General features: G+C 38.2%; 1 protein-coding gene across 1 annotated transcript in view; it reads left to right on the top strand.

The window, feature by feature from the left end:
* Positions 1-23,057, top strand: part of SEMA3C (semaphorin 3C) — a 118,355-nt gene that overhangs the window by 86,351 nt on the left and 8,947 nt on the right. The window contains exons 11-15 of the mRNA XM_071424018.1: positions 986-1,130; positions 5,848-6,070; positions 16,473-16,561; positions 18,671-18,712; positions 19,980-20,137. Of these exons, the coding sequence (XP_071280119.1) occupies positions 986-1,130; positions 5,848-6,070; positions 16,473-16,561; positions 18,671-18,712; positions 19,980-20,137 (657 nt within the window). The remainder of the gene's footprint in view (positions 1-985; positions 1,131-5,847; positions 6,071-16,472; positions 16,562-18,670; positions 18,713-19,979; positions 20,138-23,057) is intronic.

The following is a 23,057-nucleotide window of genomic DNA, read 5'->3' as shown; positions in this document are numbered from 1 at the left end:
ACTATGTGTAATGTTTTCAGGCTTTTTTCTGGAGTGTTTTTTCTTCTTCTTGGAAGAAGAAGAAAAGTTACTTGGATTATCTTCATCCTACAGCTAACATTACGCAGATTTTAGACTTGTCTGGAGTTTCCATTTTTTTAAAATAAATACCACAATTATTGCATGCAGCAAGAGGAAAAATTAGAGAGTTTCATCACTTAGTCAGCCTTAGTATCAATCTGGAAATTTTTCCCCTAGTGCCCTTCATCATCACAGGGTGATGAAGACCATTCAGAGCTTGTGCTACCTGGACCCATGGCTGAATCTAGAGCAGTGGGAAGAACATGTCCACTTTTTTCTTAGCTGAATCCCTGGGTTCCCCTCAGGAAGCTTCAAACTTGGGTCTTCATAAGACCAGTTTTATGGGTTGATTTGAAGACTATATAGGAGTAATTCCTTTACAGCCACATCTTGTCCCCATTTTTTTGCAAAACAAGCTGGAAACAGATTATAATAATCCAAACAATTGTAATTGCTCTGGATGTTTTGATTAATATTTTAGCCATGTATTTTAAGAGGCTCATGGAGATCTTGTGGTTAATATAGTGGTAGGAGTTCTGGAAACCTGTGCTGAGCTTGGCAGTACAAAGTTTATAAAACTCCTGCCTCACTGAAGTCAGCAATATTTTTGCCATTGATTTAAGTGGAGCCAGATTATATTTCTTCCATATTTAGCATTAGGAAATCTTCCTTTTGCACCAGTAGGGTAGTGCCTGCCCCTCTCTTTTTTCAGTTCACTGTTCAGAAAGGTGCTAAGTCTTAAGAAGTAGTGGTGCATATTGGGCAGCTAGATTAGTTGATTTAAAATGTTTTAAATCCATATTAAAGCAATAAATTGTATACAGTATTATGTTAGAGGTATGTTTCATCATTGGACCATGAAAAATTCTAAAAAAGCTGTAAAAAAGTTGGTAGATTGCAATGCTAACTTTCTCTTGTCTTCCAGCTCAATATTTAAAGGCTCAGCTGTGTGTGTGTATCATCTGTCTGACATCCAGACTGTGTTCAATGGACCATTTGCACATAAGGAGGGCCCAAACCACCAGCTGATTCCATATCAGGGCAGAATTCCATACCCACGACCTGGCACTGTAAGTACAAAGATGTTTATTCAGTCTTGCCAATTGCTTGTCTTAATTTAACGCATAAATAAATATTATTTATTCTGGGACAAAAGTCTGTATGTGACTGTGACAGTTACAATTCAGGACTATTTTATTTGCTTTTCAGTTGCCTGCAAATCCGTCTGCAAATCATGTCCCATCTAGAAGTCTTCTAGAAAGAATTAAAAGTCATGTAAACTGTTAGTTGTTCTTTCTCTTTCTGCTTAATTAGGTGATAGTTCCCTTGTTTGAATGCACATTTCCATTTTGTGGGTACATTTGTGCAAAATGTAGCTAAATAAAGAAGCATGCAAAGAAAGCATTTTTAGTGTGTTCCACAGCCTGGATCCAAATGTCTGTAAGTCTGTCTTCAGTCTGTATGAATTTTCTTTGGTTCTCTAGAATCTTGCACCTCTACTCAGATGCTTAGGAGATGTAGTAAGAGTTTTAGAGAACAAGGTTTCTGGGACTTGACTAAGTCATACCATACCAGGTTCTGAATCTTAGATGAGAGACCTAGAAATAAAAGCATTTTCTTGCTATGCAGTTCACCATCATCTTCCTTGTGAGAATGCTTTTTGTGTGCCTTGCTTTCAGGACTTCCTTTCATTGTATCAGGGGTATTTATAATCTTCCAATAAATTCTGTACACAATTAGAGCTAGCTTTGTTTCTAAGTTGTGTAAAAGTATCTCATGAAATATTTAAACAAAACTATTGTTTCTTCTTACTTTTCAATTCATGACGTATACAAGTTGCTGTTAATGCACTTTTTCCTTTATTTACTTACCTTTTTTAACTATTCTTAATTTATGTGTAACAGAAATGTAACATCTCATACTTCAAGCTTTAATGAAGAATGTATGAACTTTCTCTAGAATCATCTCTGAATCCATATTTGCTAAATGAAGTATGGTTGTGTGGGTGCGTGTTGACTCCTATGAAGTCTTACAGTTTCTCAAGTATCAGAACAAAATAAATATGCAGAGAAGCATAAATTATTTCTCAACAATACAGTTATATTTTTTTAGATTAACACTTTGGTGTTTTTCCATTAATCACAGGAAATTAAATTTTATTTTAATTTTTCCAGTCCCTGTGGGAACCTTTAACCATATCACTATTTCAGTCTGATTTGTCTTTATGCTGCAAAATCTTGTTCTTTTTCTTTCTCTCTCATACATAGAATAGCTCAGATACATAGAATAGCTCTCCCTGTTCACACAATCCCTGCTCACACAATTCTTCATGACATTTTAGTGCAGTTGCTGCTGGCTGTAAGAGTTAGAACTTTACATTCCCAGATCTCTAGAATTAGCTAATCAATACCTGACATTCCACTAAGGTCTAATGCTAGCATTAGTCTTTCCTTGCAATTAATTCATACAGTTCTAATCTCAAGAGTGTACTGAAGCTTTAGAAAAAATACCCATTTAAACAGGAAGTTTCACACTCTTGTGAATCTCTAGTCATATTTCAGTTTCTTGCTGCTTCAGAGTGTTTTGTTTGTATGTCTTTCCTCAACCACTGCCATGTTTTTTTTGGTTCATCTCATGGAGGCTTCTGAGGCATTCCAGATTGGCCTAAAGAAATTGGGCAGCACAACAGAAAGGAGAAAAAATATCAGATTTGGATTTAACATGGTGACAGAAATTATGTACACTTTCCAGATGTGCCGAGGAGCTCTGAATTGGAAGATAAATTCTTAGATCATAGCTCATAGAGATTCCTTTAGATGACCATTGCTCATTTTTGGATCACTGGCTTTTGTGTTTCTTCATGATTCAGCCACAACAGAGTATCCCTAAGTCATATTTTCTAAGATGAAATTTCTTTGGCTTTGCTTTTATTTCACTGCCAAAAAAATTCTACTTTTCAATGTGTGCCACAAACTTTATTTTTCACATATATCAAAGCATTTGTGAAAGTTGGGACATGGCGATTTTTCGCTGCTCAGAATTTGTGCTCAAAGAGTTAAAATGATTAGCCAAGTTTGCAGTCTGTGGGGCTTGATCTTCTTTTCTCTGGAATGTACTTTTTTTGTAACTTCTGGGATACTGGGCTAGACAGGGGTGCCTTTTTATATGACATGGAAAATCCTACTTTGCAGTTGCCTAAAGAGATATTCGTACTAAACCTCTGGGTAGAAGTGAAAGTTCATCGTGTTGCAGTACACTGGATAAGCAATGGAAAGGCTTCAGCGTAGCTTCAGTAGGATTAAATGAAGCAATACGTTCTTTTGGCCATGATCAACTCAGCAGTGTTGGCTGGCCTTCACTAAATACCAGTGGTTTCTTATTTCTCCACAAGCAAAACTTACTTATGGAAAAAGAAATACATAATTGGCAGCTTGCTACTAAACTCAGTGATGTTTGAGGGTAGTTTCCATTTTTCAGAGTTTACAGAAATAGTTTTTGTACCTACAGCATATTGGAGAATATGCTGTAAATTAAAGAATTCAGATAATCAAGTGTGACAAGTTGTGTAGACAAGTTCTTGAATGAGCTGTGTGGGATGCCCATTCAATCCCTCCAGGAAAGGGAGAGCTTATGGGTTTCTTCAGTATCATCTTTTGCTTGTCACTGGTTTAGCAAAAGAATTAATTGATTAAACATGTTTGTTAAAGCTTTGCTCGGAACAATGATATAATGTAAGTTTTTAGGGTCATGCTGGTGTGAATCATAGCACAGACATTTTTGCAATAAGTCACAGACAAAAGTCTTATGACTCCAACTCAATAATGGAAGGGATGAAAGTATCAGAGAAAGACTTCTAATTGAGCTATGTGAGACAGAAAAGTTTAAGTTGAACTGTTTGTGAAACAGAATCCCTCTTGAAAGGAACTGAGGTCTGGCAGAGCACTACCAAGTAGAATAATCTTGCTAATGATGAATGCAGTTCTTTTTTAAGCATTTATTGCTAATCTTAACAGATAGTTCCATACATTTTCTGGAATGTGGATGAATATGCCAGAGAGGATAGAGCAAGCAAGATAATAAGAATTGAACTTTGTGAGCAATCCTAGAGCATTAACATAGAGCATCATTTCTAATGAGAGCCAAAACAAAACCCTTAGGATAAATATGAGCTGAGAAAAATAAATCAGCAAGGATGTCAGATGAGAGAAACAACCCATGTCTGAGCTGAGTTCTGGTTCTTCTTCCTGGAGGGTACTGATGCCAGAGCAATTTCTTTTGAAGAGCTCCTACCAGAGCTATTCTACTTTGTATAAATAATTAACTCCTAATTGAGCCAGAAGATGACTCTAAAGCCTGTGATTAGGCTGAAGTTCCCTCTGTACTTGTTTCCTGGTATGCCCAATGAGTTGTTTATTGGGTGCACAGTATGGAACAGCTTTTAGCAGTGAGGGTAGAGCAGGCACTCCTGCCTGTGGTTACGGGGATGCCCCGGGAGGTGAAAACCCAAATTCTAGCATTGCCGCTCATCAGGTAGGCTGGACACATGACTCACATATCCCCAGAGAGATTCCATGTCTCTCAGAATATGATTCATTTTACGTAATTTTAGCCATCTAAAAGCAGGGTGTTCAGTCTGAATTACTGACTACAGAGGAAACCTAAGAATAAATGCCTGACTTCAAGAGAGTAGGAGTCAGGTGAGGTAAATCTCTCTCTAAGCTACTGGCTATTTTTTGTCTGTGGTTTTGACCAGAAATTCCATCTTAGATGTAAGAATGGCCCTCATCAAAATAAACAAATTTCCATCAAGTGCTTTTTATTGAACAAATCATTTTCCAATAGGAAAAATACTGTGTTGAAACACTTCTGAATATCTCCAGTACTCTGAAGAGAGTTTCACAGTTCAGAAATACAGTAAGGGGAAAAAATGAAAGCTCAGGAGCAGCAATAAGTAAGGTACTGGTAGCTGAGAAAAAAACAAGTAAATTAACATAACTACATGTAGAACTTTGTACCAATTACTGACATAGCTCTGTTTTCTTCACAGTTTCCTTTTAGTTTCAAACTCAGTAAAGAGTTGAGTTTTCTAAGATGGCTTTTATTTTCTCATGAGGCCCAGAATGCCTCAGGGATGATTATTTGGATGGTTCTTCATTATATTTAAAAAGCATCCAAAGTATTCATGGACTTCAGTTACTTCTGAGGCATAGGGGAATGTATAGACAACCTTTCCAGATATAAATAAGTTGTTATGGGACTCCCTCCTCAACTCCATATTATTTCTCTTTCAAATGAAGATGAGTCGCAGGCCCTTTCATCATCTTATAATCAACAAAATGATAAGAGGAATATTGCCCAAATTGCAATTAAGTATGAGATTTTGTTTTCTGCCTTTGAACTAATTCTGTAAAAAAAGAGATAAGTAAGTTTGGTATCTTCCCATACCAATCTCTTGGATTTTTGGTTTTTTTTTTCAACCAGCAGTTTAGAAGCATAAAACATGTAGAAATAGGTTCAGAAGTACAGATCTTTGCCATCAAGATGGATTTTGAAAGTGCAAAAATACAGTTTGGTTTGTTTTATCAGAAGTGATGAGAGTTCAAAGTGTAGCTATTCAACACTTCATTCCCCTTACTGGAATATAGTAAGTTTTAGCCCAAGTCTGAAGTGCTTTTTTTGGGGGGGAATTTCCTTTGTCATCTGTCCATATTTGTAAGCGATCTGGAGATGAAAACTCTCTGAAAGATGATAAGTACTGTTCATCATTGCTGTGCCTGTTTCTTGCAGTGTCCGGGAGGAGCCTTCACGCCCAATGTGCGGACAACCAAAGAGTTTCCAGACGATGTTGTGACCTTCATTAGGAACCACCCTTTGATGTTTAATCCCATTTACCCAATACACAAGAGGCCATTAATCATCAGGATAGGAGCTGACTACAAGTATACAAAGATTGCTGTGGATCGAGTGAATGCTGCTGATGGGAGATACCACGTCTTGTTTCTTGGAACAGGTAAGACAAATTTGGCAGCATTCATTTTCCTCTGTTGCAGTTTTGCAATCAACTCTGCTTTTTACAATTCATAGCTTTCAGAAATATTTGTTTAAATGTTTGCAATCGACAGAAATGTTATAGAAATCCATGAATCCTCTTTACTTTCTGTGTATTTTTCTTTTTACTATGGGTGTCATTATGTGCAAGAGGTACAATGTATTGATCTTAATTATGAGACAAAAAACAACACTGGTATATATTTTATTGGATCTAAATTATAATACTTCTCTTGAGTGTGGTTGTCTGCAATATGATTCAACATTAGATTTTAGAAAAAAAATACCAAAATCTAGCATTATAATTTTTTTATATGCTCATCATCATTATTTGATATATGCTGTAAGCTGCTTCTGAAGAAAAACACAATCTGATCAAGATGTTACAAAGGCTGAAACAACTCCTCCAGAAAACAGTAGTAATATGTAAATACTTAGCAGAGAAAAAGAAACAAATGGTTGGAGTCCTAGCAGTAGTGGACACAGAGAACTTGATCCAAATATTCTAAGAAAATTTCTGTCTAATATAACCTATATTTTGCTTTTACTTGCATCAAATTTGAATCTGGTGTTATGTGTCTGAAGTCTGCAGGGAACAAGTTAAGTGGTTCTTGTACTGATAAATTTAGATTTTTTAAGATATTCTGATATGAATCACACCCTTTAGATTGAAGCAGACAAGTAGAGTGGTACTCTGACTAGACGCTAGGACTCACTCACATCTGAAACTCCCACTGGTTTAACAGGGCATTAGAGGTCAATAGGCACAAAGGCTAATCTTTTTTACTTTTTTTTACTTTCAAGTAGAACAAAGGACAAGAACTCTAGGAGAACAAATATATGTCTGAACATCAGAAAATGATTACAGAGATGGCTTGCATTGCTTTTATGGTTCACATATTATTGGGGCCCTGATTGTTTTCTGCTTGTAGAATAACTGTGTCTGCCAACAAACTCACAAGGGGCTGGGAATAACCATATTGTTCTATTAGATTTAGGAAGCTGGTGCTAAAAAAATCTCTTAAGAATGTCAGGCTTCTATGGGGAAATGATTAAAAGTAACTCTCTTCACTCTTCTTAGAAAAACCTCTCCAACTATCAAAGTCAGCAGCGTGCCTATGTGCCAAAGGAGGCCAACTGCACATTGTGCTCTGTGTGCAGAAGTGTATCCAGCAAACAAGTTGATGGAAAGGACTTTTTTCCTGTATTTGGCTCCTGTTTTAAGTACTGTGCCCAGCTGTGGGCTCACCAGTACAAAGTAAACATTGACCTAATGGAGCAAGATCAGTTCAGGCACTGTATGATGTGATGCATGAGAAAAAGCTGAGAAAATGGGTTTATTCAGGGAAAGCTAAGGAGAGACCTTAATGCTGTTGACAGCTATCAAATGGGTGGGTACAACTGCCTAGTGGGGAAAAAAACAGATGAGGACTCTTCTCAAGGTGCTCAGTGCCAAGGTGAGGGATTTCACACAAGTTGCAGTGTGGGACAGTGCTAATAAAGGAAAAAGGTTTTGCCATCACCATGATCAAACAGTGGAAAAAGGATCCAGAGAGGTTATGAATTCTCCATCTTCAGAGACTCAAAAGGTTCAAAGTCCAACAAACACAGCATTGAGCAGCCTGCTCTTATAGCACTTGCTTTGAGTATGGGACTGCACCAGATGTCTTCTACAGGCTACAGGTTTCTGCAGTTCAGTGAAAGGAAAACAAAAACACTTAATTCATGTTTGGTTATGGATGGAGAAAATGAGAAGGGCTAAAGCCCAGCAAGAACTCAATCTGGTTACTGCTGTAAAAGGCAATAAAAATGTTTCTATAAATAAATTAGCAGCAAAAAGAGAGTTAGGGAGAATTTCCATCCTTTACTGGAAACAATGAAAAGGCTGAAGTACTTAATGCCTTCTTTGCCTCAGTCTTTAGTAGCAAGACCAGTTCTTCAGGCTCCCAGCCCTTGAGTTGGAAGACAGGAATAAGAAGCAGAGTGAAGCTTCCATAATCCAAGGAGAAGTGGTCAGTGACCTGCTACACCTCTTAGATACACACAGGTCCTTGGGGTTGGATGGGATCCACCCAAGGATACTGAGGGAGCTGGCAGAGTGCTCTCCAAGCCACTTTCCATCATTAGCAGCAGTCCTGCAAACTGGGGAGGACCCAGCTGATTGGAAGTTATGTGATACCCATCTACAAGGAGGGCCCCAAGGAGGATGTGGGGAACTACAGACCTGTCATGCTGACCTCATGGCTGGGGAAGCTTATGGAGCAGATCATCTTGAGTGCCATCACATGGTGTGTGCAGGACTACCAGGGGATCAGACCCAGCCAGCATGGGTTTGTGAAAGGCAGGTCCTGCCTGAGCTCTTTCTGTCACTGACTGACCCACCCAGGGGATGAGGGAAAGGCTCTGGGTGTTGTCTGCCTGGACTTTAGTGAAGCCTTTGACACCATTTCCCACAGCATTGTCCTGGAGAAACCAGCTGATCGTGGTCTGGATGGGAGCACTGTTCACTGGGATAAAACTGGCTGGAGAGCTGGGCCCAGAGAGTGGAGGGGAATGGAGCTACATCCAGCTGTGGCTGGTTCCAAATGGTGTTCCTTCAGGTCTTCCCCAACCTAAACAATTCTATGATTCCATGTTTTTCCACCAAACATTTACCAAGTCTCCATCTGATGCAGAGTGAATGCTTAGTATCTGATAAGACATAGTCAGGGCCTTATTCAGAGAATTTAGTAAGTTTTTGATCTGGATATTTTTGTTTTCCTGGTTGGAAATTGATTAATGAGTTTTAAGGTATTCTTGACTCTCTCCTATCTGCAGCTGTTGGAAAATACTAAATTAACCTAAATAGGACAGATTTTTCTACAAGGTGGGTTCTTCCTCTCCTTTCCCTCTCCTCACCACTAACATAAACCCACATTTTCTCTTTAGTTTAATTAATGCAGATACAATTTTGACTTTGTTAGCTGTTAGGATATTTTTTCTTCTTTCCTGCAGAATTCTTCTACTATAGAAATATCAGAAGTGTTGATAGAGAGCATCCTGCTCTTGTTATACAACTGCACAAGAAAACTTGGTAAAAGAAAAGTTTTACTTTACTATAAGTTTTCTTCCTTGACTGGTAGGCTAGTACAGATCTTTCAAATCAACATTTTATTTTTTTTCCACTGTATTGTGGTGCCATTGTTTTAAAATGTTCTGTAAGCACCCAATGTTATTTGGAGGCAAATTCTACTAAAGCTTAGTGGAAACGATTGAGACATAAGTTCCCAGACCATATAGATTGTTAATGTAGCAATGATAGTTAAACCTGGAAAACTATTGAAAAGCTGAAATGTCCTTGAAATCACAATTTGGTAGTAAGCATTTTAATAACTCTGCAAGAGGTAAACATAGGTAATTTCATTTTATCCTTTGATGACCATCTGACTGTTTTTAGGTGATCAGTAGGCCTCATACACACACCTGAGCTGTGAAAAACTAAACATAGCTCAGGTTGTTCTTACATTAATCTCCTCTGTGTACCAGCACAGGACCCTTCATGGACCACATACAGAAAGTGCAGCTCTTGATACTTTATATTCATTGCTTTATCTTCTTCATTACACTGGGGACAAGGATCATTTTCTGCTTTCTAGTGAGATGGAGGGCAGGCATTATTCTTCCTGAGCAGGGCACAGGACATTAATGCCTTCCAAGGTCTTCCTCCAAAGAAATCGGTGCAATGCAAGTTACTGCATTTCTCAGCCCTTTAAAAATAAAAGTGATCAAGTTTCAGGCACTGAGAGGAGAAACTTGTTTTCTTTATTCTCTGCTTTCTGTTAGACTCAGGAGGATTTGATAGAGATATTAAGTGTCAAAAGGAATGCAGAGGGGATTTGCTTTGGTGTCAGTTCATCCCAGCAAATGCAAAAACCACATTGTATAGGAGAATTTCATGTGATAATTTCCTTGTGAGCCTGGAGCCCCACAGCCAGAGGCAATGGGACTTGACACCTGGTGACAATTACACTCAGCTCAAATGATGAGTTACTGCTGCTGAACTGAGATATTTCCAGCCATGTCTGTCACTGTCAGTGACCTGTCTCATGCTTGAAATCAGAGTGTTTTATGTCTTGCCAGATGCAAAGCACACAAAATGTTTAGCTTTTCCTCTCTTCCTCCTCTATAGCCTTAGTAATAAATCAGTTCCTGAATGCAAGTGAGGAATAACAGAAGTACAGAGCTCCGACAGCCCCAGTGGTTTCCATCATGTAGCCATGGCACAGGAGGGCATAGGCAGCTCTGTAATTTTTTCACCTTGGTGTGAACTAAATGTAGTGTTCCCTTTGCTCCCCCAGGCAGAAGTGCTGTGCTCACAGGGGCTGCTCCATACCCAGAGTTAATGCATTGGTTTTTATCCCTTGCTAACCTGCATAGCAAACAAAATAAATCCCAGGAACAGACATTGTTCATGTGGCATTCCATGCTTTTCAAATTATTACAATCTCCCATTTTTCCTCTGCTTTTAAACACCAAGACTCCCAAAGCACTTCACAAAGCTTGCTAGATTTGTTTGGTCCCTACTAAGGGATCTCTTCACCCCTGACTGGCATGAGCTGACTTGGAGTAAGGAGCAAGTCTGGACTGGTAGAGAGCCGTGCTGCAAGAGAAGTGTTGTCTACCTACCTTGTCTTCCCAAACAGAAACCCAAGAGATAATTTACTTGGAAAGAATATAATCACTCATTTACATATTTGACTAGAATAATTCTGATGGTATTTTTTCCCTATGCAATGAGAAATAACATATTCAATTCAAGAATTTGGGATTAGAATTCTGTTTCAATTATTCCATTTCTGTGATGGGACAGGACTCAGCCTTGAGTTTTTTGGATTCACCCTAGAGTTGTAGTGTAATTTGTTTGCTCATTTCAGTTAGATCTAAAGAACCTGAGATTTCAATATTTTGTGTTCATCCTTTGGTAGATTGTTTTCTATCTGAGTTTTAAGACAGCAGTAAAACACCATGAGAACATATTTGTGAGATTAATATTCATTTATTAAGCATGCCACCTACTGCTTGCAGCACGAAAGCCTTTGGTCAAAGTACACACAGATTGCACCACCAAAAGATTATTCACAGGGTTTTTTTATTGCTCCTGGTGTTACAAAAATATTTAAATGTCTGGGTCAAACTTGGGTACATTAAACAACTGTGGACACCAATGGGATTTTTTTCAGCTTCATGCTATCAAGATATGATATGTTTTTCTGGAAAGAGATCTAAGTTACTGTCATAAAAAGACACTACAGACTTCAGTGTGGCTTATTGAGATGAATAATGTCAGCCACATGCATCTGATGTGGCATGAGGCTGATCAATGTTTCTCATTATCTTTTCTTCTCTGATGAAACATTTGTTTTCAAAGTCTAGATGCATTAAGTGCTTCCAGAGCATAAGTTTGTAATACTCATTTTCATAGTGTTGTATGATGGCTGTCTTTTTGGAAAACTAACCCTTGCTGACAACAGTAGCCTCCAGTAATGCCATAGCCAAATGATCTACAGATTCTAACCAAGAGATAAATCTGGTCAAAAGAGCAAGCTTGCCTCCCATAGTTTTCCTGGCTGCAGCTTTGTGACTGTAAGCTTGAGGAGATGATGTTACACAACAGTGGCACAACAGGCATCCGACACGATTTCCTTCTTCCTCGTGGTCTTAGTGCCTGAGTCATTCATAACCTCTTGTTGACCTGTTCATCCAAAGCTTTTTCACATACTTTGAAGGTGATATGTAAGTTGAGAGGGTGTACCTCTACCTGCTTCATTTCCCCTGTTCAGGTTTTATTCAAGCAAGCTCACACTGTGACCCAAAAGATTGACTGAGCTGGAGTTATACAAAAACTTCACCCTCAAGTGTGAGCATTTGTATCTGTCCTTTTGTTCTTTGATGCAGCTTGAATTTTATGAAGTTTCACAGAGATATTATGAGCTGGAAAAAAATTGCCCCCATTTGACAGATGAGTGAACAGAGCACAGAAAGGTTGGTGGCTGTGGTGGGAGCTCTGAATTACAGCAGACACAGAGCGTGAGAACGTGGCTGTCAGCCCTGACTGCTAACCTGCCACCCTCTCAGGTGCTCTGCTGAGCCTCAACATTTTCTCAAACAGACAGATTTCTAACATTCTATGAACTTTTTGCTTTCTTTTTTCTTTGTAAGGTTATTTGTATACATCAGGTTCAACTCAGATAAGAGACCAGAAATAATTAGCTGCCATTAAACTGACAGGTAAAAACATGGAGAAAAAGTTTTTAGAGGGTCTCCAACAGCATCAGACACATAGGGGTGGGGATTACTGAAGGAAGCCTCTCAAAACTCATATGAGAGTAGTAGTTGGTGCCTATTGCAGTCATTTTTTTATGATGTGGAAAATTTGGGAGTTTTATTTGTAGTTCAATTTGTCCATGTGATGTGGCTCAGGGGTAAATGGGTCCCAGCTCTCTTTGAGGCTCACATTACTGACAGCTGCAGTGTTCACTTAGAACTGGGGAAATAAAAACTAGTCAAAATTCAGAAAATTAATTTTATACTGAGACCTTCTGATTCAGCCAAAAACCTCTCTATTTTTCATGTCTTTTCATTAAGCTTTGCTTTTTCCATTGCCCATGGTCAGGCAGACCAGGAATTAATGTAATCAGGCACAGTCTAACTGGTATTGATGAAGCTTAGCTGATTAATATCAGTCCAGAATCATGTCTTGCATTTCAAGAAATATTATTATAATTATAATGATGATGATGATTTCCCTCTTATGCTTCCATTCCATTTATTGGAATGCCTTCCTTCTTCATTTATTTCCCACTCTGAATACATTCTACACCTTTTTTTTAAGCCTGCACTTTCCTCCCTTGCTGTTCCCAGTTTCTCAGTCCTCTCAGAGGGAATGTGATCTCAGTGTCATTGTCTTTGATGTCAATCTGGGACACCTGCATTTGTGAAGCAGGTTTAAATGGAAAAGCATTTTAAGTCACTTTTGTCCTCTTGCTGTCAGCTTGAGGGAGATTCCCTTTTGTTTGTCCATCTCCCCTTGACACACAGACTGCTGAGCTGATGCAAGGCTGCAGACAGCTCCCAGTGTAGAAAGTGGAGAGCAAAAATCTGCCTCTTCATTTCTAGTGGCAGATTGATATTCTGGAGACATAGTAGCTTTTTCATGACTGTGTAAAATCATAGCAATGGAGAACTGTTTTCAAGTGGATTTCTGGAAGGAACAAGTAAATGGCAAAGGAAACCATGTTGCTCAATTTTATGAATTTTAGAGGATTGCCTTCTAATCTCATACAATGACCAAACTTGAAAAAATTTCACCTGCACTTGTTTGATGATCTCTTATGCCTGATTTACAGCATAAAATATCATCTATGGTGAAATACACTAAGAAACAGCTCAGGCACTGCTTTTCATAGATGTCCTGCAGTGCACAGTGCTTCATCCTTTCCTCTGACTCAGGGAATTTAGTTCACTTTTTTTCTATTAGCAGAAATAATCAAACAAGATTTTCAACAAAACTCAAATTCACCATAAGCTTTCTATGTGGACACATGTGACTTGATTTGTCAGATACAAGTTTGTGTTTATAGTGGAGACAGCAGTGCTGCTGAGAAAGAAATAAAAAGTGGGGTTTGGGGGCAAATATTTGCTTTTCATTTATTAAGGAAAAGGCTGGACTACAGTAGCAAGACTGTTTTTAGAAGAAATGGGAGAGATATAGACTATAAGCTGTGTATTTTGGAAGTGTTTATATATAGGTGTATATAGAGAGATATATATGTACAGAATAATAGAATCCCTTGCTCTAAGAAATTTTATTTAATCAATAGCTTTCTGTTGCCTCCTTGAATATTTATTTTAAACATTGTATTAAGTCTCCTTTAAAACAATGGAACATTCCTTTCTACAAGTATTTGTCCATCATGGTACAATACTGAGTCAAAGCAAATGGTAAAATCCTGAGTCAAAGGGAATGAATAGTAAGGTAAACAGTCCTTCAGTCTGTGTGTTCTTCTGGGGTGTGACAAAAAGGCAGATAGGAGCCTGCTTTACAAATAGGAGAGGTTATTAGGACACAGGGACTTGGCGTCAGACATTATCGGTATTTTCTGTGCCCATGCCCAGGATAAAATCTCCCTTCAAGTTCTGATTTCAGTCTGGGGCAGTGTTTGAGGACTCAAGACAATGTAGGAATTTTAAATGTGTGGCATGTGCTAATGGATCATTGACATAAACCGGTTCTTCAGGGGCTCAGCAGCCTTACATTCCTTTGCAGGTAAGGTCACTGTCAACATGCTTAGTGCCCTGTGTGTCAGGGTCACAGGTACTTGACACTTTGCAGGCAGCTTCAAAAGAACACCACGAATGGCTGCAATTCCTTCCTGCACTTCTGATTATTTTGTAAGCTAGAGTCTAAGTTAGAGAGAGAGAATTGATAAAAGAATGCAAAGAAGCAGGGGTAGACTGGACTGAAGCCATGTACGTGTGTGAGTGGGTTATTCCCTTGAGTAGGAGAGGAAATACACACAAGCCCTTTCTCCTTTCCTCTGAGGGAGGCATCTGCAGCAGTTTAACACTTCTCTGGGTCCTGGCAGTTGGTAAATCTCTCTCAGGTTCTCATAACTTAGCTAATACTGGCACCCAGGCTAGACCACAGCTGTGCTATCACAAGATTTGGTTTCAGTGAAGTTTCTTCAGAAGGAACTGTTTTATCATGCTGTTGTATAATGAGAATAAATATCTCTGTGGAAAATTCTCATGAAAAATTCATGTCTAACATGCCCTGAGCATGTTACCTTGATAGCTACACATTTTTAAGTCTTGTCAGCTTTCAGTTTTTCTTTTCCTTCTTTTTTTTTAAAAGACAAAATATGGCAATGTGCTCTCTGTGTGGAGGCAAGTGATTAAATATCAATATTCTGGCCTTAAGCCTTTTTTTGTAGTAATAATAATAGCAACAACAACAAGTAGTAGTAGTAGTAGTAGTACTAGTAGTAGTACTAGTACTAGTAGTAGTAGTAGTAGTAGTAGTAGTAGTAGTAGTAGTGGTGGTGGTGGTGTCTGGCTTCCTTGAGTGAAATAAGGAGATGTAAATTATTTACAGTAATCATCTTACCCCGCAGCTCTAGCTATAGAATTTAGTCACTGAGCTTAAAACAAAAATAAAATTGAACTTTTTCAGTTTACAATGTCTTCATTATAATTTGCCAAACAGGAAACTAAAATTTCCTAATAAATGTAGATACTTGCTGGTTTGTGCTGTGCTAATGTTCTATCAACTGCACAACTCTGCATTGCTCTTAAAAATTTGAAGGCTGAACAGAACCTGTACCATGTGTTCTCATTCCTCAGAATCAGTATTGAGCAGATAGATTTATTCTACTCAGTCTAGTTTCTAGGTCTTTCAGGTAAGAGGAATTCTATGTGCTTTTTCCAAGTTAAAATGCTTGTTCTTGTGATTATCCCACAGTCTGCCTTTTCTGCCACATCAGAAATACTTCAGTGGCTGTCTCAGCCTGTAAGAGCCTTCACAGATGGACCCCTTCATCACACATATTCTTTCCACAAAAGAAATTTGGAAAACTAATCACAAATTCCCCTTTGGTCTCACTCATCACATCTACCCTGCAAAAACACTGTCATTGCCACATATTTCTGCTTACTCCTTTGTTCTGAGTGGATTTGTGAGGCTTGGAGCTGGATTTTGAGAGGGAAACCATGATACAATAGCTGAAATATCTTTGCCTTGCTTTTTCTTTTTATCTTACAGAGCAAAATATTAACTCCTACCAATATATAATGTACTTGATTATTGGTTTAATTTCATTTAAAAAAGCTTTCATCTTAGTGTGTTTAGGTCTAGATAGAGTTAATCTTTGAAAGGTTTACCTTTCATATCATCAGTTATCCTAGCATTTTATTATCAGGTATGAATATATCACATCCTGCAGTAGCTCCCTTTTACCTGTTTATATTGTGTTTTACTTTAAGATTATTAGGATAAATTCTGCTTTTGTGTGTCTGTACAGCAACAGAATATACTGATTTTGATTGATCTCTTTGTATAGAATGGTAACAGTAATGGTAATAACTTCAACCTTATCATGACTTATGTTCATATATGGGAATAATACTGCGATAGTATTGCTGTATAAAGAATCATCTCATCATTCTTACTGACTCCAAACTGTAGAAATTACTAAGCATTTCTTACCTTTCTCTGTGTCAAAGTGCTTGCTTCAATGGTTTCCTTTTATAATTAATGAAAAAAATTGTAATTTTTTTATTTCTCCCTCTCTGTGTTACATGGTCTCACTTGTTCTCACCTGTTGCAGATCAAGGAACCGTACAAAAAGTTGTTGTCCTACCCACCAACTTCTCTGCAAGTGGAGAACTCATTTTGGAAGAGATGGAGGTTTTTCAGGTTTGGCTTTCTCCTTTTGTTTTTCCAGTGTGTATGTTCACACAAACACTTTGTTCTAACAGACATTGGCAAGGGCAACCATGATTTGGTAAAAGATCAAGTAAATGTGCATGCTGTCAGTTTGATAACCACATAAAGATTACAAAATGTTGACTGTTACGAAGGCTAGAGCTAGCTGAAGCCCTTTTCTTCTCCTATATTTCAGTTGCCTAATTTTTATGTTGATATACTGGCTAGAAGGATTTTGATAATCAGTTTTTTAGGAGGTCATGTTCTAAAGGCTTCCAGAAGGAGACTTTTATCCTTGGCATCACTATAGAGGCTGTTGCTGTGTATGGTTGGAATTTCAGATTTCTGTACTTTGATTATCTGAAGATCTTCCTAGTTCTCAGTTGCAAAATGAAATCAAATTAGTGTTGTTTTTGCTTAACTCCTGTTCTTCAAAGTCACATGCCTCTGGATCCAAGAAAGCTACAAGTTTAAAAGAACATAAGCTGAAAAGAAACACAAAAATTACAGGGAGATAAAGGAATAGCCTCTGTCAATCACTCTGGAATGTAACAGTTGTAATACCCTAAAGAAAATGTTCACCCTCATGTTGAAAAATCCCTCTCAAATATTTGGATGGGCTATTCATTAAACAGTAGTCTCAGGGCAAGTGGTATTATGTGTCTATAAGCTTAGTTAAGGATTTTGTCATGGCCTTTTCTCTATTTCATTAACAGAATACAAAAAAGAAAATTTAAGTTTCTTTATTGAGACAGCATTAATAGTTTCCTTAAGAAAAGGAAAACACAGAAAGGCATCTGTGTTAACACTCTTAGAGGCATAGCTAGTCTTTCTAGGCTTTTGTTGAAGACTTCCTGCTAAAAAAGATATATGTGAGTGATATTATTTAAAATTCACACTCTTCACCAAGAAAGTGCAGATTCCATTTACTGAAACATAAATTAATATAGCACAAGGATAGGTGGGCTGAGAGGCATCTTAGCCTAAACCTAGTTTCTGGGTCTCTGCCCACAGACCTTTTTATCCTGAACCCTAAAAACCATGGTATCATAACTTCTGCTGTTACAATCTGTGTGGCATCATGGTGTTTGGATGAATCTCTCCAAGAGAGCAGGGATGAAATCATGGGCCCTGTGCTAGTTAATATCAAGGGTAGCAAAGAAGAGATCCTCTTCTAGAGTAAACAAGGAACGGAGAATGTGGCATCAGATCCAGTGTTGCATTTGACCTGCAGACTCCAAACAGTTCATGAAGCAGCTCTAAACTTCTCCAAACCTTTGCCAATTCACATGACTCACAGCCAGATTTTCTGGTCCTGACCTCCCTGCTGTGTTGTGGTCATCTGCAATTAATCCTAACCCACTGTTATGGCTTTCCTTTGTGACTGAGCAAATGCTGAACCGTAAAAAAACGCTGAACATTTTTATTACCATCGATTTTATCACTTGTTTGGATGAGCATAATGACTTAAGGCAAGGAAAGTAACAACTCCTTTTCCAGCTCTTTAATATTTGATTTGGACAAAGACATTAATAGACTGCTCTGATGACACACAGTAGTGTACAGTACTGTCTCTGGGAAAGAAACATTCAAGAACACTCATGCCATTTTAAAATAATCTGGTCATTGACAATCTCAATTTACATGCTGCATGGTAACCAAACTGTATGCACTGTAAATAATTTGTAAGAAAATGACTGTATTCTTATCTGGATCATGTGGTAAATATTAATGAGCTATTTTATGATTTTTTCCTTATCATCATCATTAAACAAAAAACATTTCCTATTACAAAGTTAAAGTAATGGCTCTTCTATTTCTGAGATAGCACAGATGCAGGTTAATTATAAGTATACAAAAACCTTTTAGATACATGTAATAATAATGTGGTTGAGTTTCAGCAATATATTTTGTGAGACATTAATTGTTTACGTCTCATTTGTTTAGTTCTGAAAATAACAGTACTTAGTAGGAGTGAGTGCTCTCTTTTCCGGGTATAAACATGCATCATTTTCTTAGATATGACTTAGGTTTTAGCAACTTTTAAATGTTAATTTTGGGACAAAGTTCTTGACAATGATTTGTTACTCTGTCTTTCAGAGTAATTCTCCTATAACATCAATGAAGATTTCATCTAAAAAGGTAAGGCAAAATGGAATGCCTGCTTAGTGCTTATTAATTGAGAAGCAAATTGACTTAGATGTTAGAATATCAGTTCTTGTGGAGCACACTAAATATAGGAAAGTTTTCCATAATGAGTACAGAAAACTTGACTGACGTTTGCATGAGCCGTTTATATGCCCTTGCACTAAGATAAAACAATTTCTATTAATTATGTATCATTTCTAATTAACTGGAAGTGTCAGATTTCTTGTTTTGATTTATAATTAAGGAATCAAAAAAAATATTTAGAGAGGAAATTCACCCACCCTGTTTTTTTCTCTGAAGTCGCAAATAGAAATTTTTCCTTGGAAGTCTGTCTGATCAGTGTAAAAAGGCGGTGTTTGGGGCTGTTGGATCCATGGTGCAATTGTGCGTGTTTGTTTAGTAGTAATAAACAATGGCAATAAGAATGATGAAAACAGCTGAGAGGATTTCTGATTAAATGCTTAACACAAAGCTGAAAATGCGTATTCTGTGATTTTGCAAGCAAGATGTTGCTCAATACTTTACAAAGCTACTACTAAGTAAATATTACTCACTAAGTCGATTTCAGTATGCTTTTCTTTTTCTTTGACAAGAAGATCAAAGGAATTTCAAGGGGTTTTTGTTCAATATAAATTTATATTTTTTAGAATGATTAATTGTTTATTGAGTAAAACAGTCGTTTTGGCCCAGGTTTTGGTAATGATCTACACCCTTTGAACTTCTCTTGCAAAAGCTCTGATTTATTGTGAAAGTTCTCTTAGCTTATTTTTCCAGGTATATAATGCTATCAGAATCTGGCCATAAGCCTCAACGTAATCTCTAGGTTTTACATCTTGGAAATGTATGCAATGGAGGATCCAACTAGGAACTCTGCATAATATTTATTAAAGTGACTGTGTGCAGAGAAAATACTTAGTTCAAAGGCTTGAGCCAATAATCCTCACTGAATAAGAACCAAGTTCTCAAATCTGAGCAATATTAAGTCAGCCTGTCTGCCCCAGAACAGAACAATGACACTCAATGTCCAAAAAACCATTAACATTCCCCAGTGTTTCTAGGTGTTTTCTAGCAGGAAGGTGGAAATAATATAGGCCTGTTCACCTGGGAGATTGCTGTTGATCTTGACTTTAGATATATTTTGGCTCCACTCTTGGCCTTGAGTTAATTCCAAAATTAATTGAAAGGTTTTTTGGGTGTGTTAGCCAGGTCTTGGGTGAAACTCCTCCACATCTGAACTAAATCCTCCCATTTCCTCCTGCAGCAACAGTTGTATGTGAGCTCAGATGAAGGGGTCACCCAGGTTTCCTTGCATCGCTGCCACATCTACGGGACCGCCTGTGCTGACTGCTGCCTAGCCCGAGATCCCTACTGCGCCTGGGATGGCAACTCCTGCTCCAGGTTTTATCCCACTGGAAAAAGGTGAGCAGTGTTAAGCAGCCCAGTGAAGTTTGCAAGGGAAGATGGCTTTCATTCTGAGGGTTTTGATGTGATGGAGAAGTGGGATGTCATTCCTTTCATCAGCATGTACAAACAATACCCCCATAGCTGTTGTGCTTGTAGATATTCATCACCTAGGACTGTATGCTGCAGGAGTGTATGGTAAAGAGCTTGGCTTTTCATATTTAAAATAATGGATGGAAAAAGAAAGAAAAGGAAAGAAATGGCTCTTAATCATAAATATTAATCTTTCTGTCTCACATACACAAAATCAGTGAGACATTTGTTCCCTTCATTTAAATTCAATTACTTATTATGGATGTAATTATGATAGCCCTAAATACAGCAAAAGATCTCTCAGGCTGTCTGAGGAATAAACTCATTTATATTTTTTTGTTCCTCATTTGCTCCTAAGTGAGAAGAATTATTTTCAGGAAAATTTTAGGCAAATGTGATTTCCATGTAATGCCTGCAGATTTGGGCTTTTTGACATGAGGTTTATTAAAGCAGACAGGGAAAGCAATTTCTGTTTAATTTGCAACAGAACTAATAGTCCATCTCATAATCTTATGCAAAACAGGAGTCTCTTTCCTCCTCCCAGGGGAAATATTTAATAGCAGAAGGCTGTAGTGAGCTCTTGTCTTAATAAGATTTCACTTCTTATACAAACAAAGCTACAGAATACACAATGAAGTGTTACTGCAGAGGGGACAAATCTTTCAGATGTATGCTCTCTACAACTACCTGGAAGGAGGTGGGAGCCTTCAGGGGTTGGACTCTTCTCCCAGGTGACGAGCAAAAGGACAAGAGGAAACAGCCTCAAGTTGTGCCAGAAGAGGTTTAGGTAGCATATTCTAGAATCATAGAATCATGAAATATGCTGAGATGGAAACTGGGACCATTGAGTGCACCTCCTGGCCCTGCAGAGGACACTCCAGGAATCACACCATGTGCCTGAGAGCATTACCCAAACACTTCAAGGCTTGGTGCTGTGACCACTTCCTTGGGGAGCCTGTTCCAGTGCCTAGCCACCTTCTGGATGAAGAACTTTTCTTGATATCCAACCTAAAGGCTGTGACTGTGCTCAGTGTCTGCACCTGAGCTGCAGGTGCAGAAGGCCACTTACGGTCACTGGGTTTTGTTCCTATTCCTTCACAGAGGGAGACAGTTTACAGAAAGAGGCAAAGCTTGGATCTGCTGATAATAATGTCATCCCCTGGACAATTTTTTTTGTTATTGCAAAGTTTTCTTGACTCATTCCTTACCTGAGATTGCCAGGTAAAGCCCAAACTGGCCTCGTAGCAATTGGTAGAGTACGTGGGGCTGTTAACTGCTTTCATTGAGAACATTCAGCCACCAGTCTGCCAACTCATTGTTTTCTTCCATGGAACAAAGGTCAGAATATGGGGGAGGAATGAAAAGAAAAATCCCCAAGTCTCAGCCCACCTAACTCCTACAGTAACAGAGCTGCCAGAAGGTACAAGGAGCAGTCAGGTACACCCAGCCTGTGCAGTTTCCTGTTTGCCATCCCCATTATATACACCCACCAGGGTTATTTCCACTGGGGCTTGCTTTCATGCTGATATTTTGTTTGCAATTTTCTCCTTATGTCAAACCAAAATAAACACCTCTAACTGTATGGAAAAAAGTCTGGTTTTCATATGTGAAGGAAATGAGTTGTCTCTTTATCTAACAAGGCAAATTATGAAGGAGAAAACATTGGTAACTAGATCCAAATCCCATTGTCTAGACAGTAGTTTCTGCTGTATGAATTTGCTTATTTGCTTCTTTTGACACTTCTGTCTCCTGTGAATTACTGCAGTTCCTCATGCAACTTCAATTTACCCCAAAACACCTTATGGATATTACCTTTATTTTCTAACTGCCACTTTTTTTTAAAAATCAATATCTAAGTGCTAAGTTCTCATTCACAGAACTGCTTAATGCAAGCAATGTGCCATCTCTGACAGTTTGGAGCAGCTCATGGTAGCACAAGAACTCTGACATTCACTCAGAAATTCTTCATGACCTCCCTTGACTCGTGTAAATAGTTCACAAGGGTTAAGACCCCAAGGCATAAAATGAAATCATTTTGATGGTAAACATAAAAACTTTACTTGGAATTTCAGTAATTACTCCTCTGAAACATCACTGTTCAAATATTTCCCTTTCAAACAATGCATGGGATCAGATGACAGGGGATTATGAGCACTCTGTGTTTGTGCACTACCTGGTATAATGTAGCCATAGATGTGTCATCCTTCCCTCTGTAGTACTGGAGCTCCAGGGTTTTTTTATGGTTTCTGATCCTCAAGTCCTCAGTGCATGGTTCAGAATACAGTTATTTAATATCCCATTGCAACAACCAATATATTTTTTTTCTTGAACTTGATAAATACTGTCCTACCTTACACAATATTTAGCCATAAAAGTAACATATCTTAATAATAATTTAAAAAAAATAGTGCACCAGCTTTTCATGCACTGAATTCATGAGCTATGACTTGCTAGCTGAGGAGGACTGAAATGCCAGTATTCCCAGTAAGCTCCCCAGAAAGTTTGCCACAGAATTGTGATTTTACATCTGTCATCCATAATATATATTAAATTCCCTACTTAGAAGTATCCTAGTACTTGATGAGTTTTGTTATATTTTGGAAATAGTCACATCTCTTCAAGTAGAAGACAGAATAGAATCTTAGCTCTCCACCACTCTGGATGAATGCTTCAGTCACTCTGCTACGAAGGTGGCTACAGGCACCAAAAATAAAGTGCTTGGAGCTTCTGGTGAGCTTCACTTACCAGGTGAAATTGAGGTTGGGAACGTGCCCTTTGTCATAGTTTTGTGCTGGTGTGTCAGATATGAGCAGTATGAATCTTGTGCATCTCATTGTTAGCTGCT

The sequence above is a fragment of the Agelaius tricolor genome, unplaced genomic scaffold (assembly GCF_023055355.1).
Source record: "Agelaius tricolor isolate 1412-34295 unplaced genomic scaffold, bAgeTri1.0.p SCAF_3, whole genome shotgun sequence".
Taxonomy (NCBI): domain Eukaryota; kingdom Metazoa; phylum Chordata; class Aves; order Passeriformes; family Icteridae; genus Agelaius; species Agelaius tricolor.
Note: the sequence above shows the minus strand (reverse complement) of the source record. Positions and strands in the feature narration are given on the sequence as shown.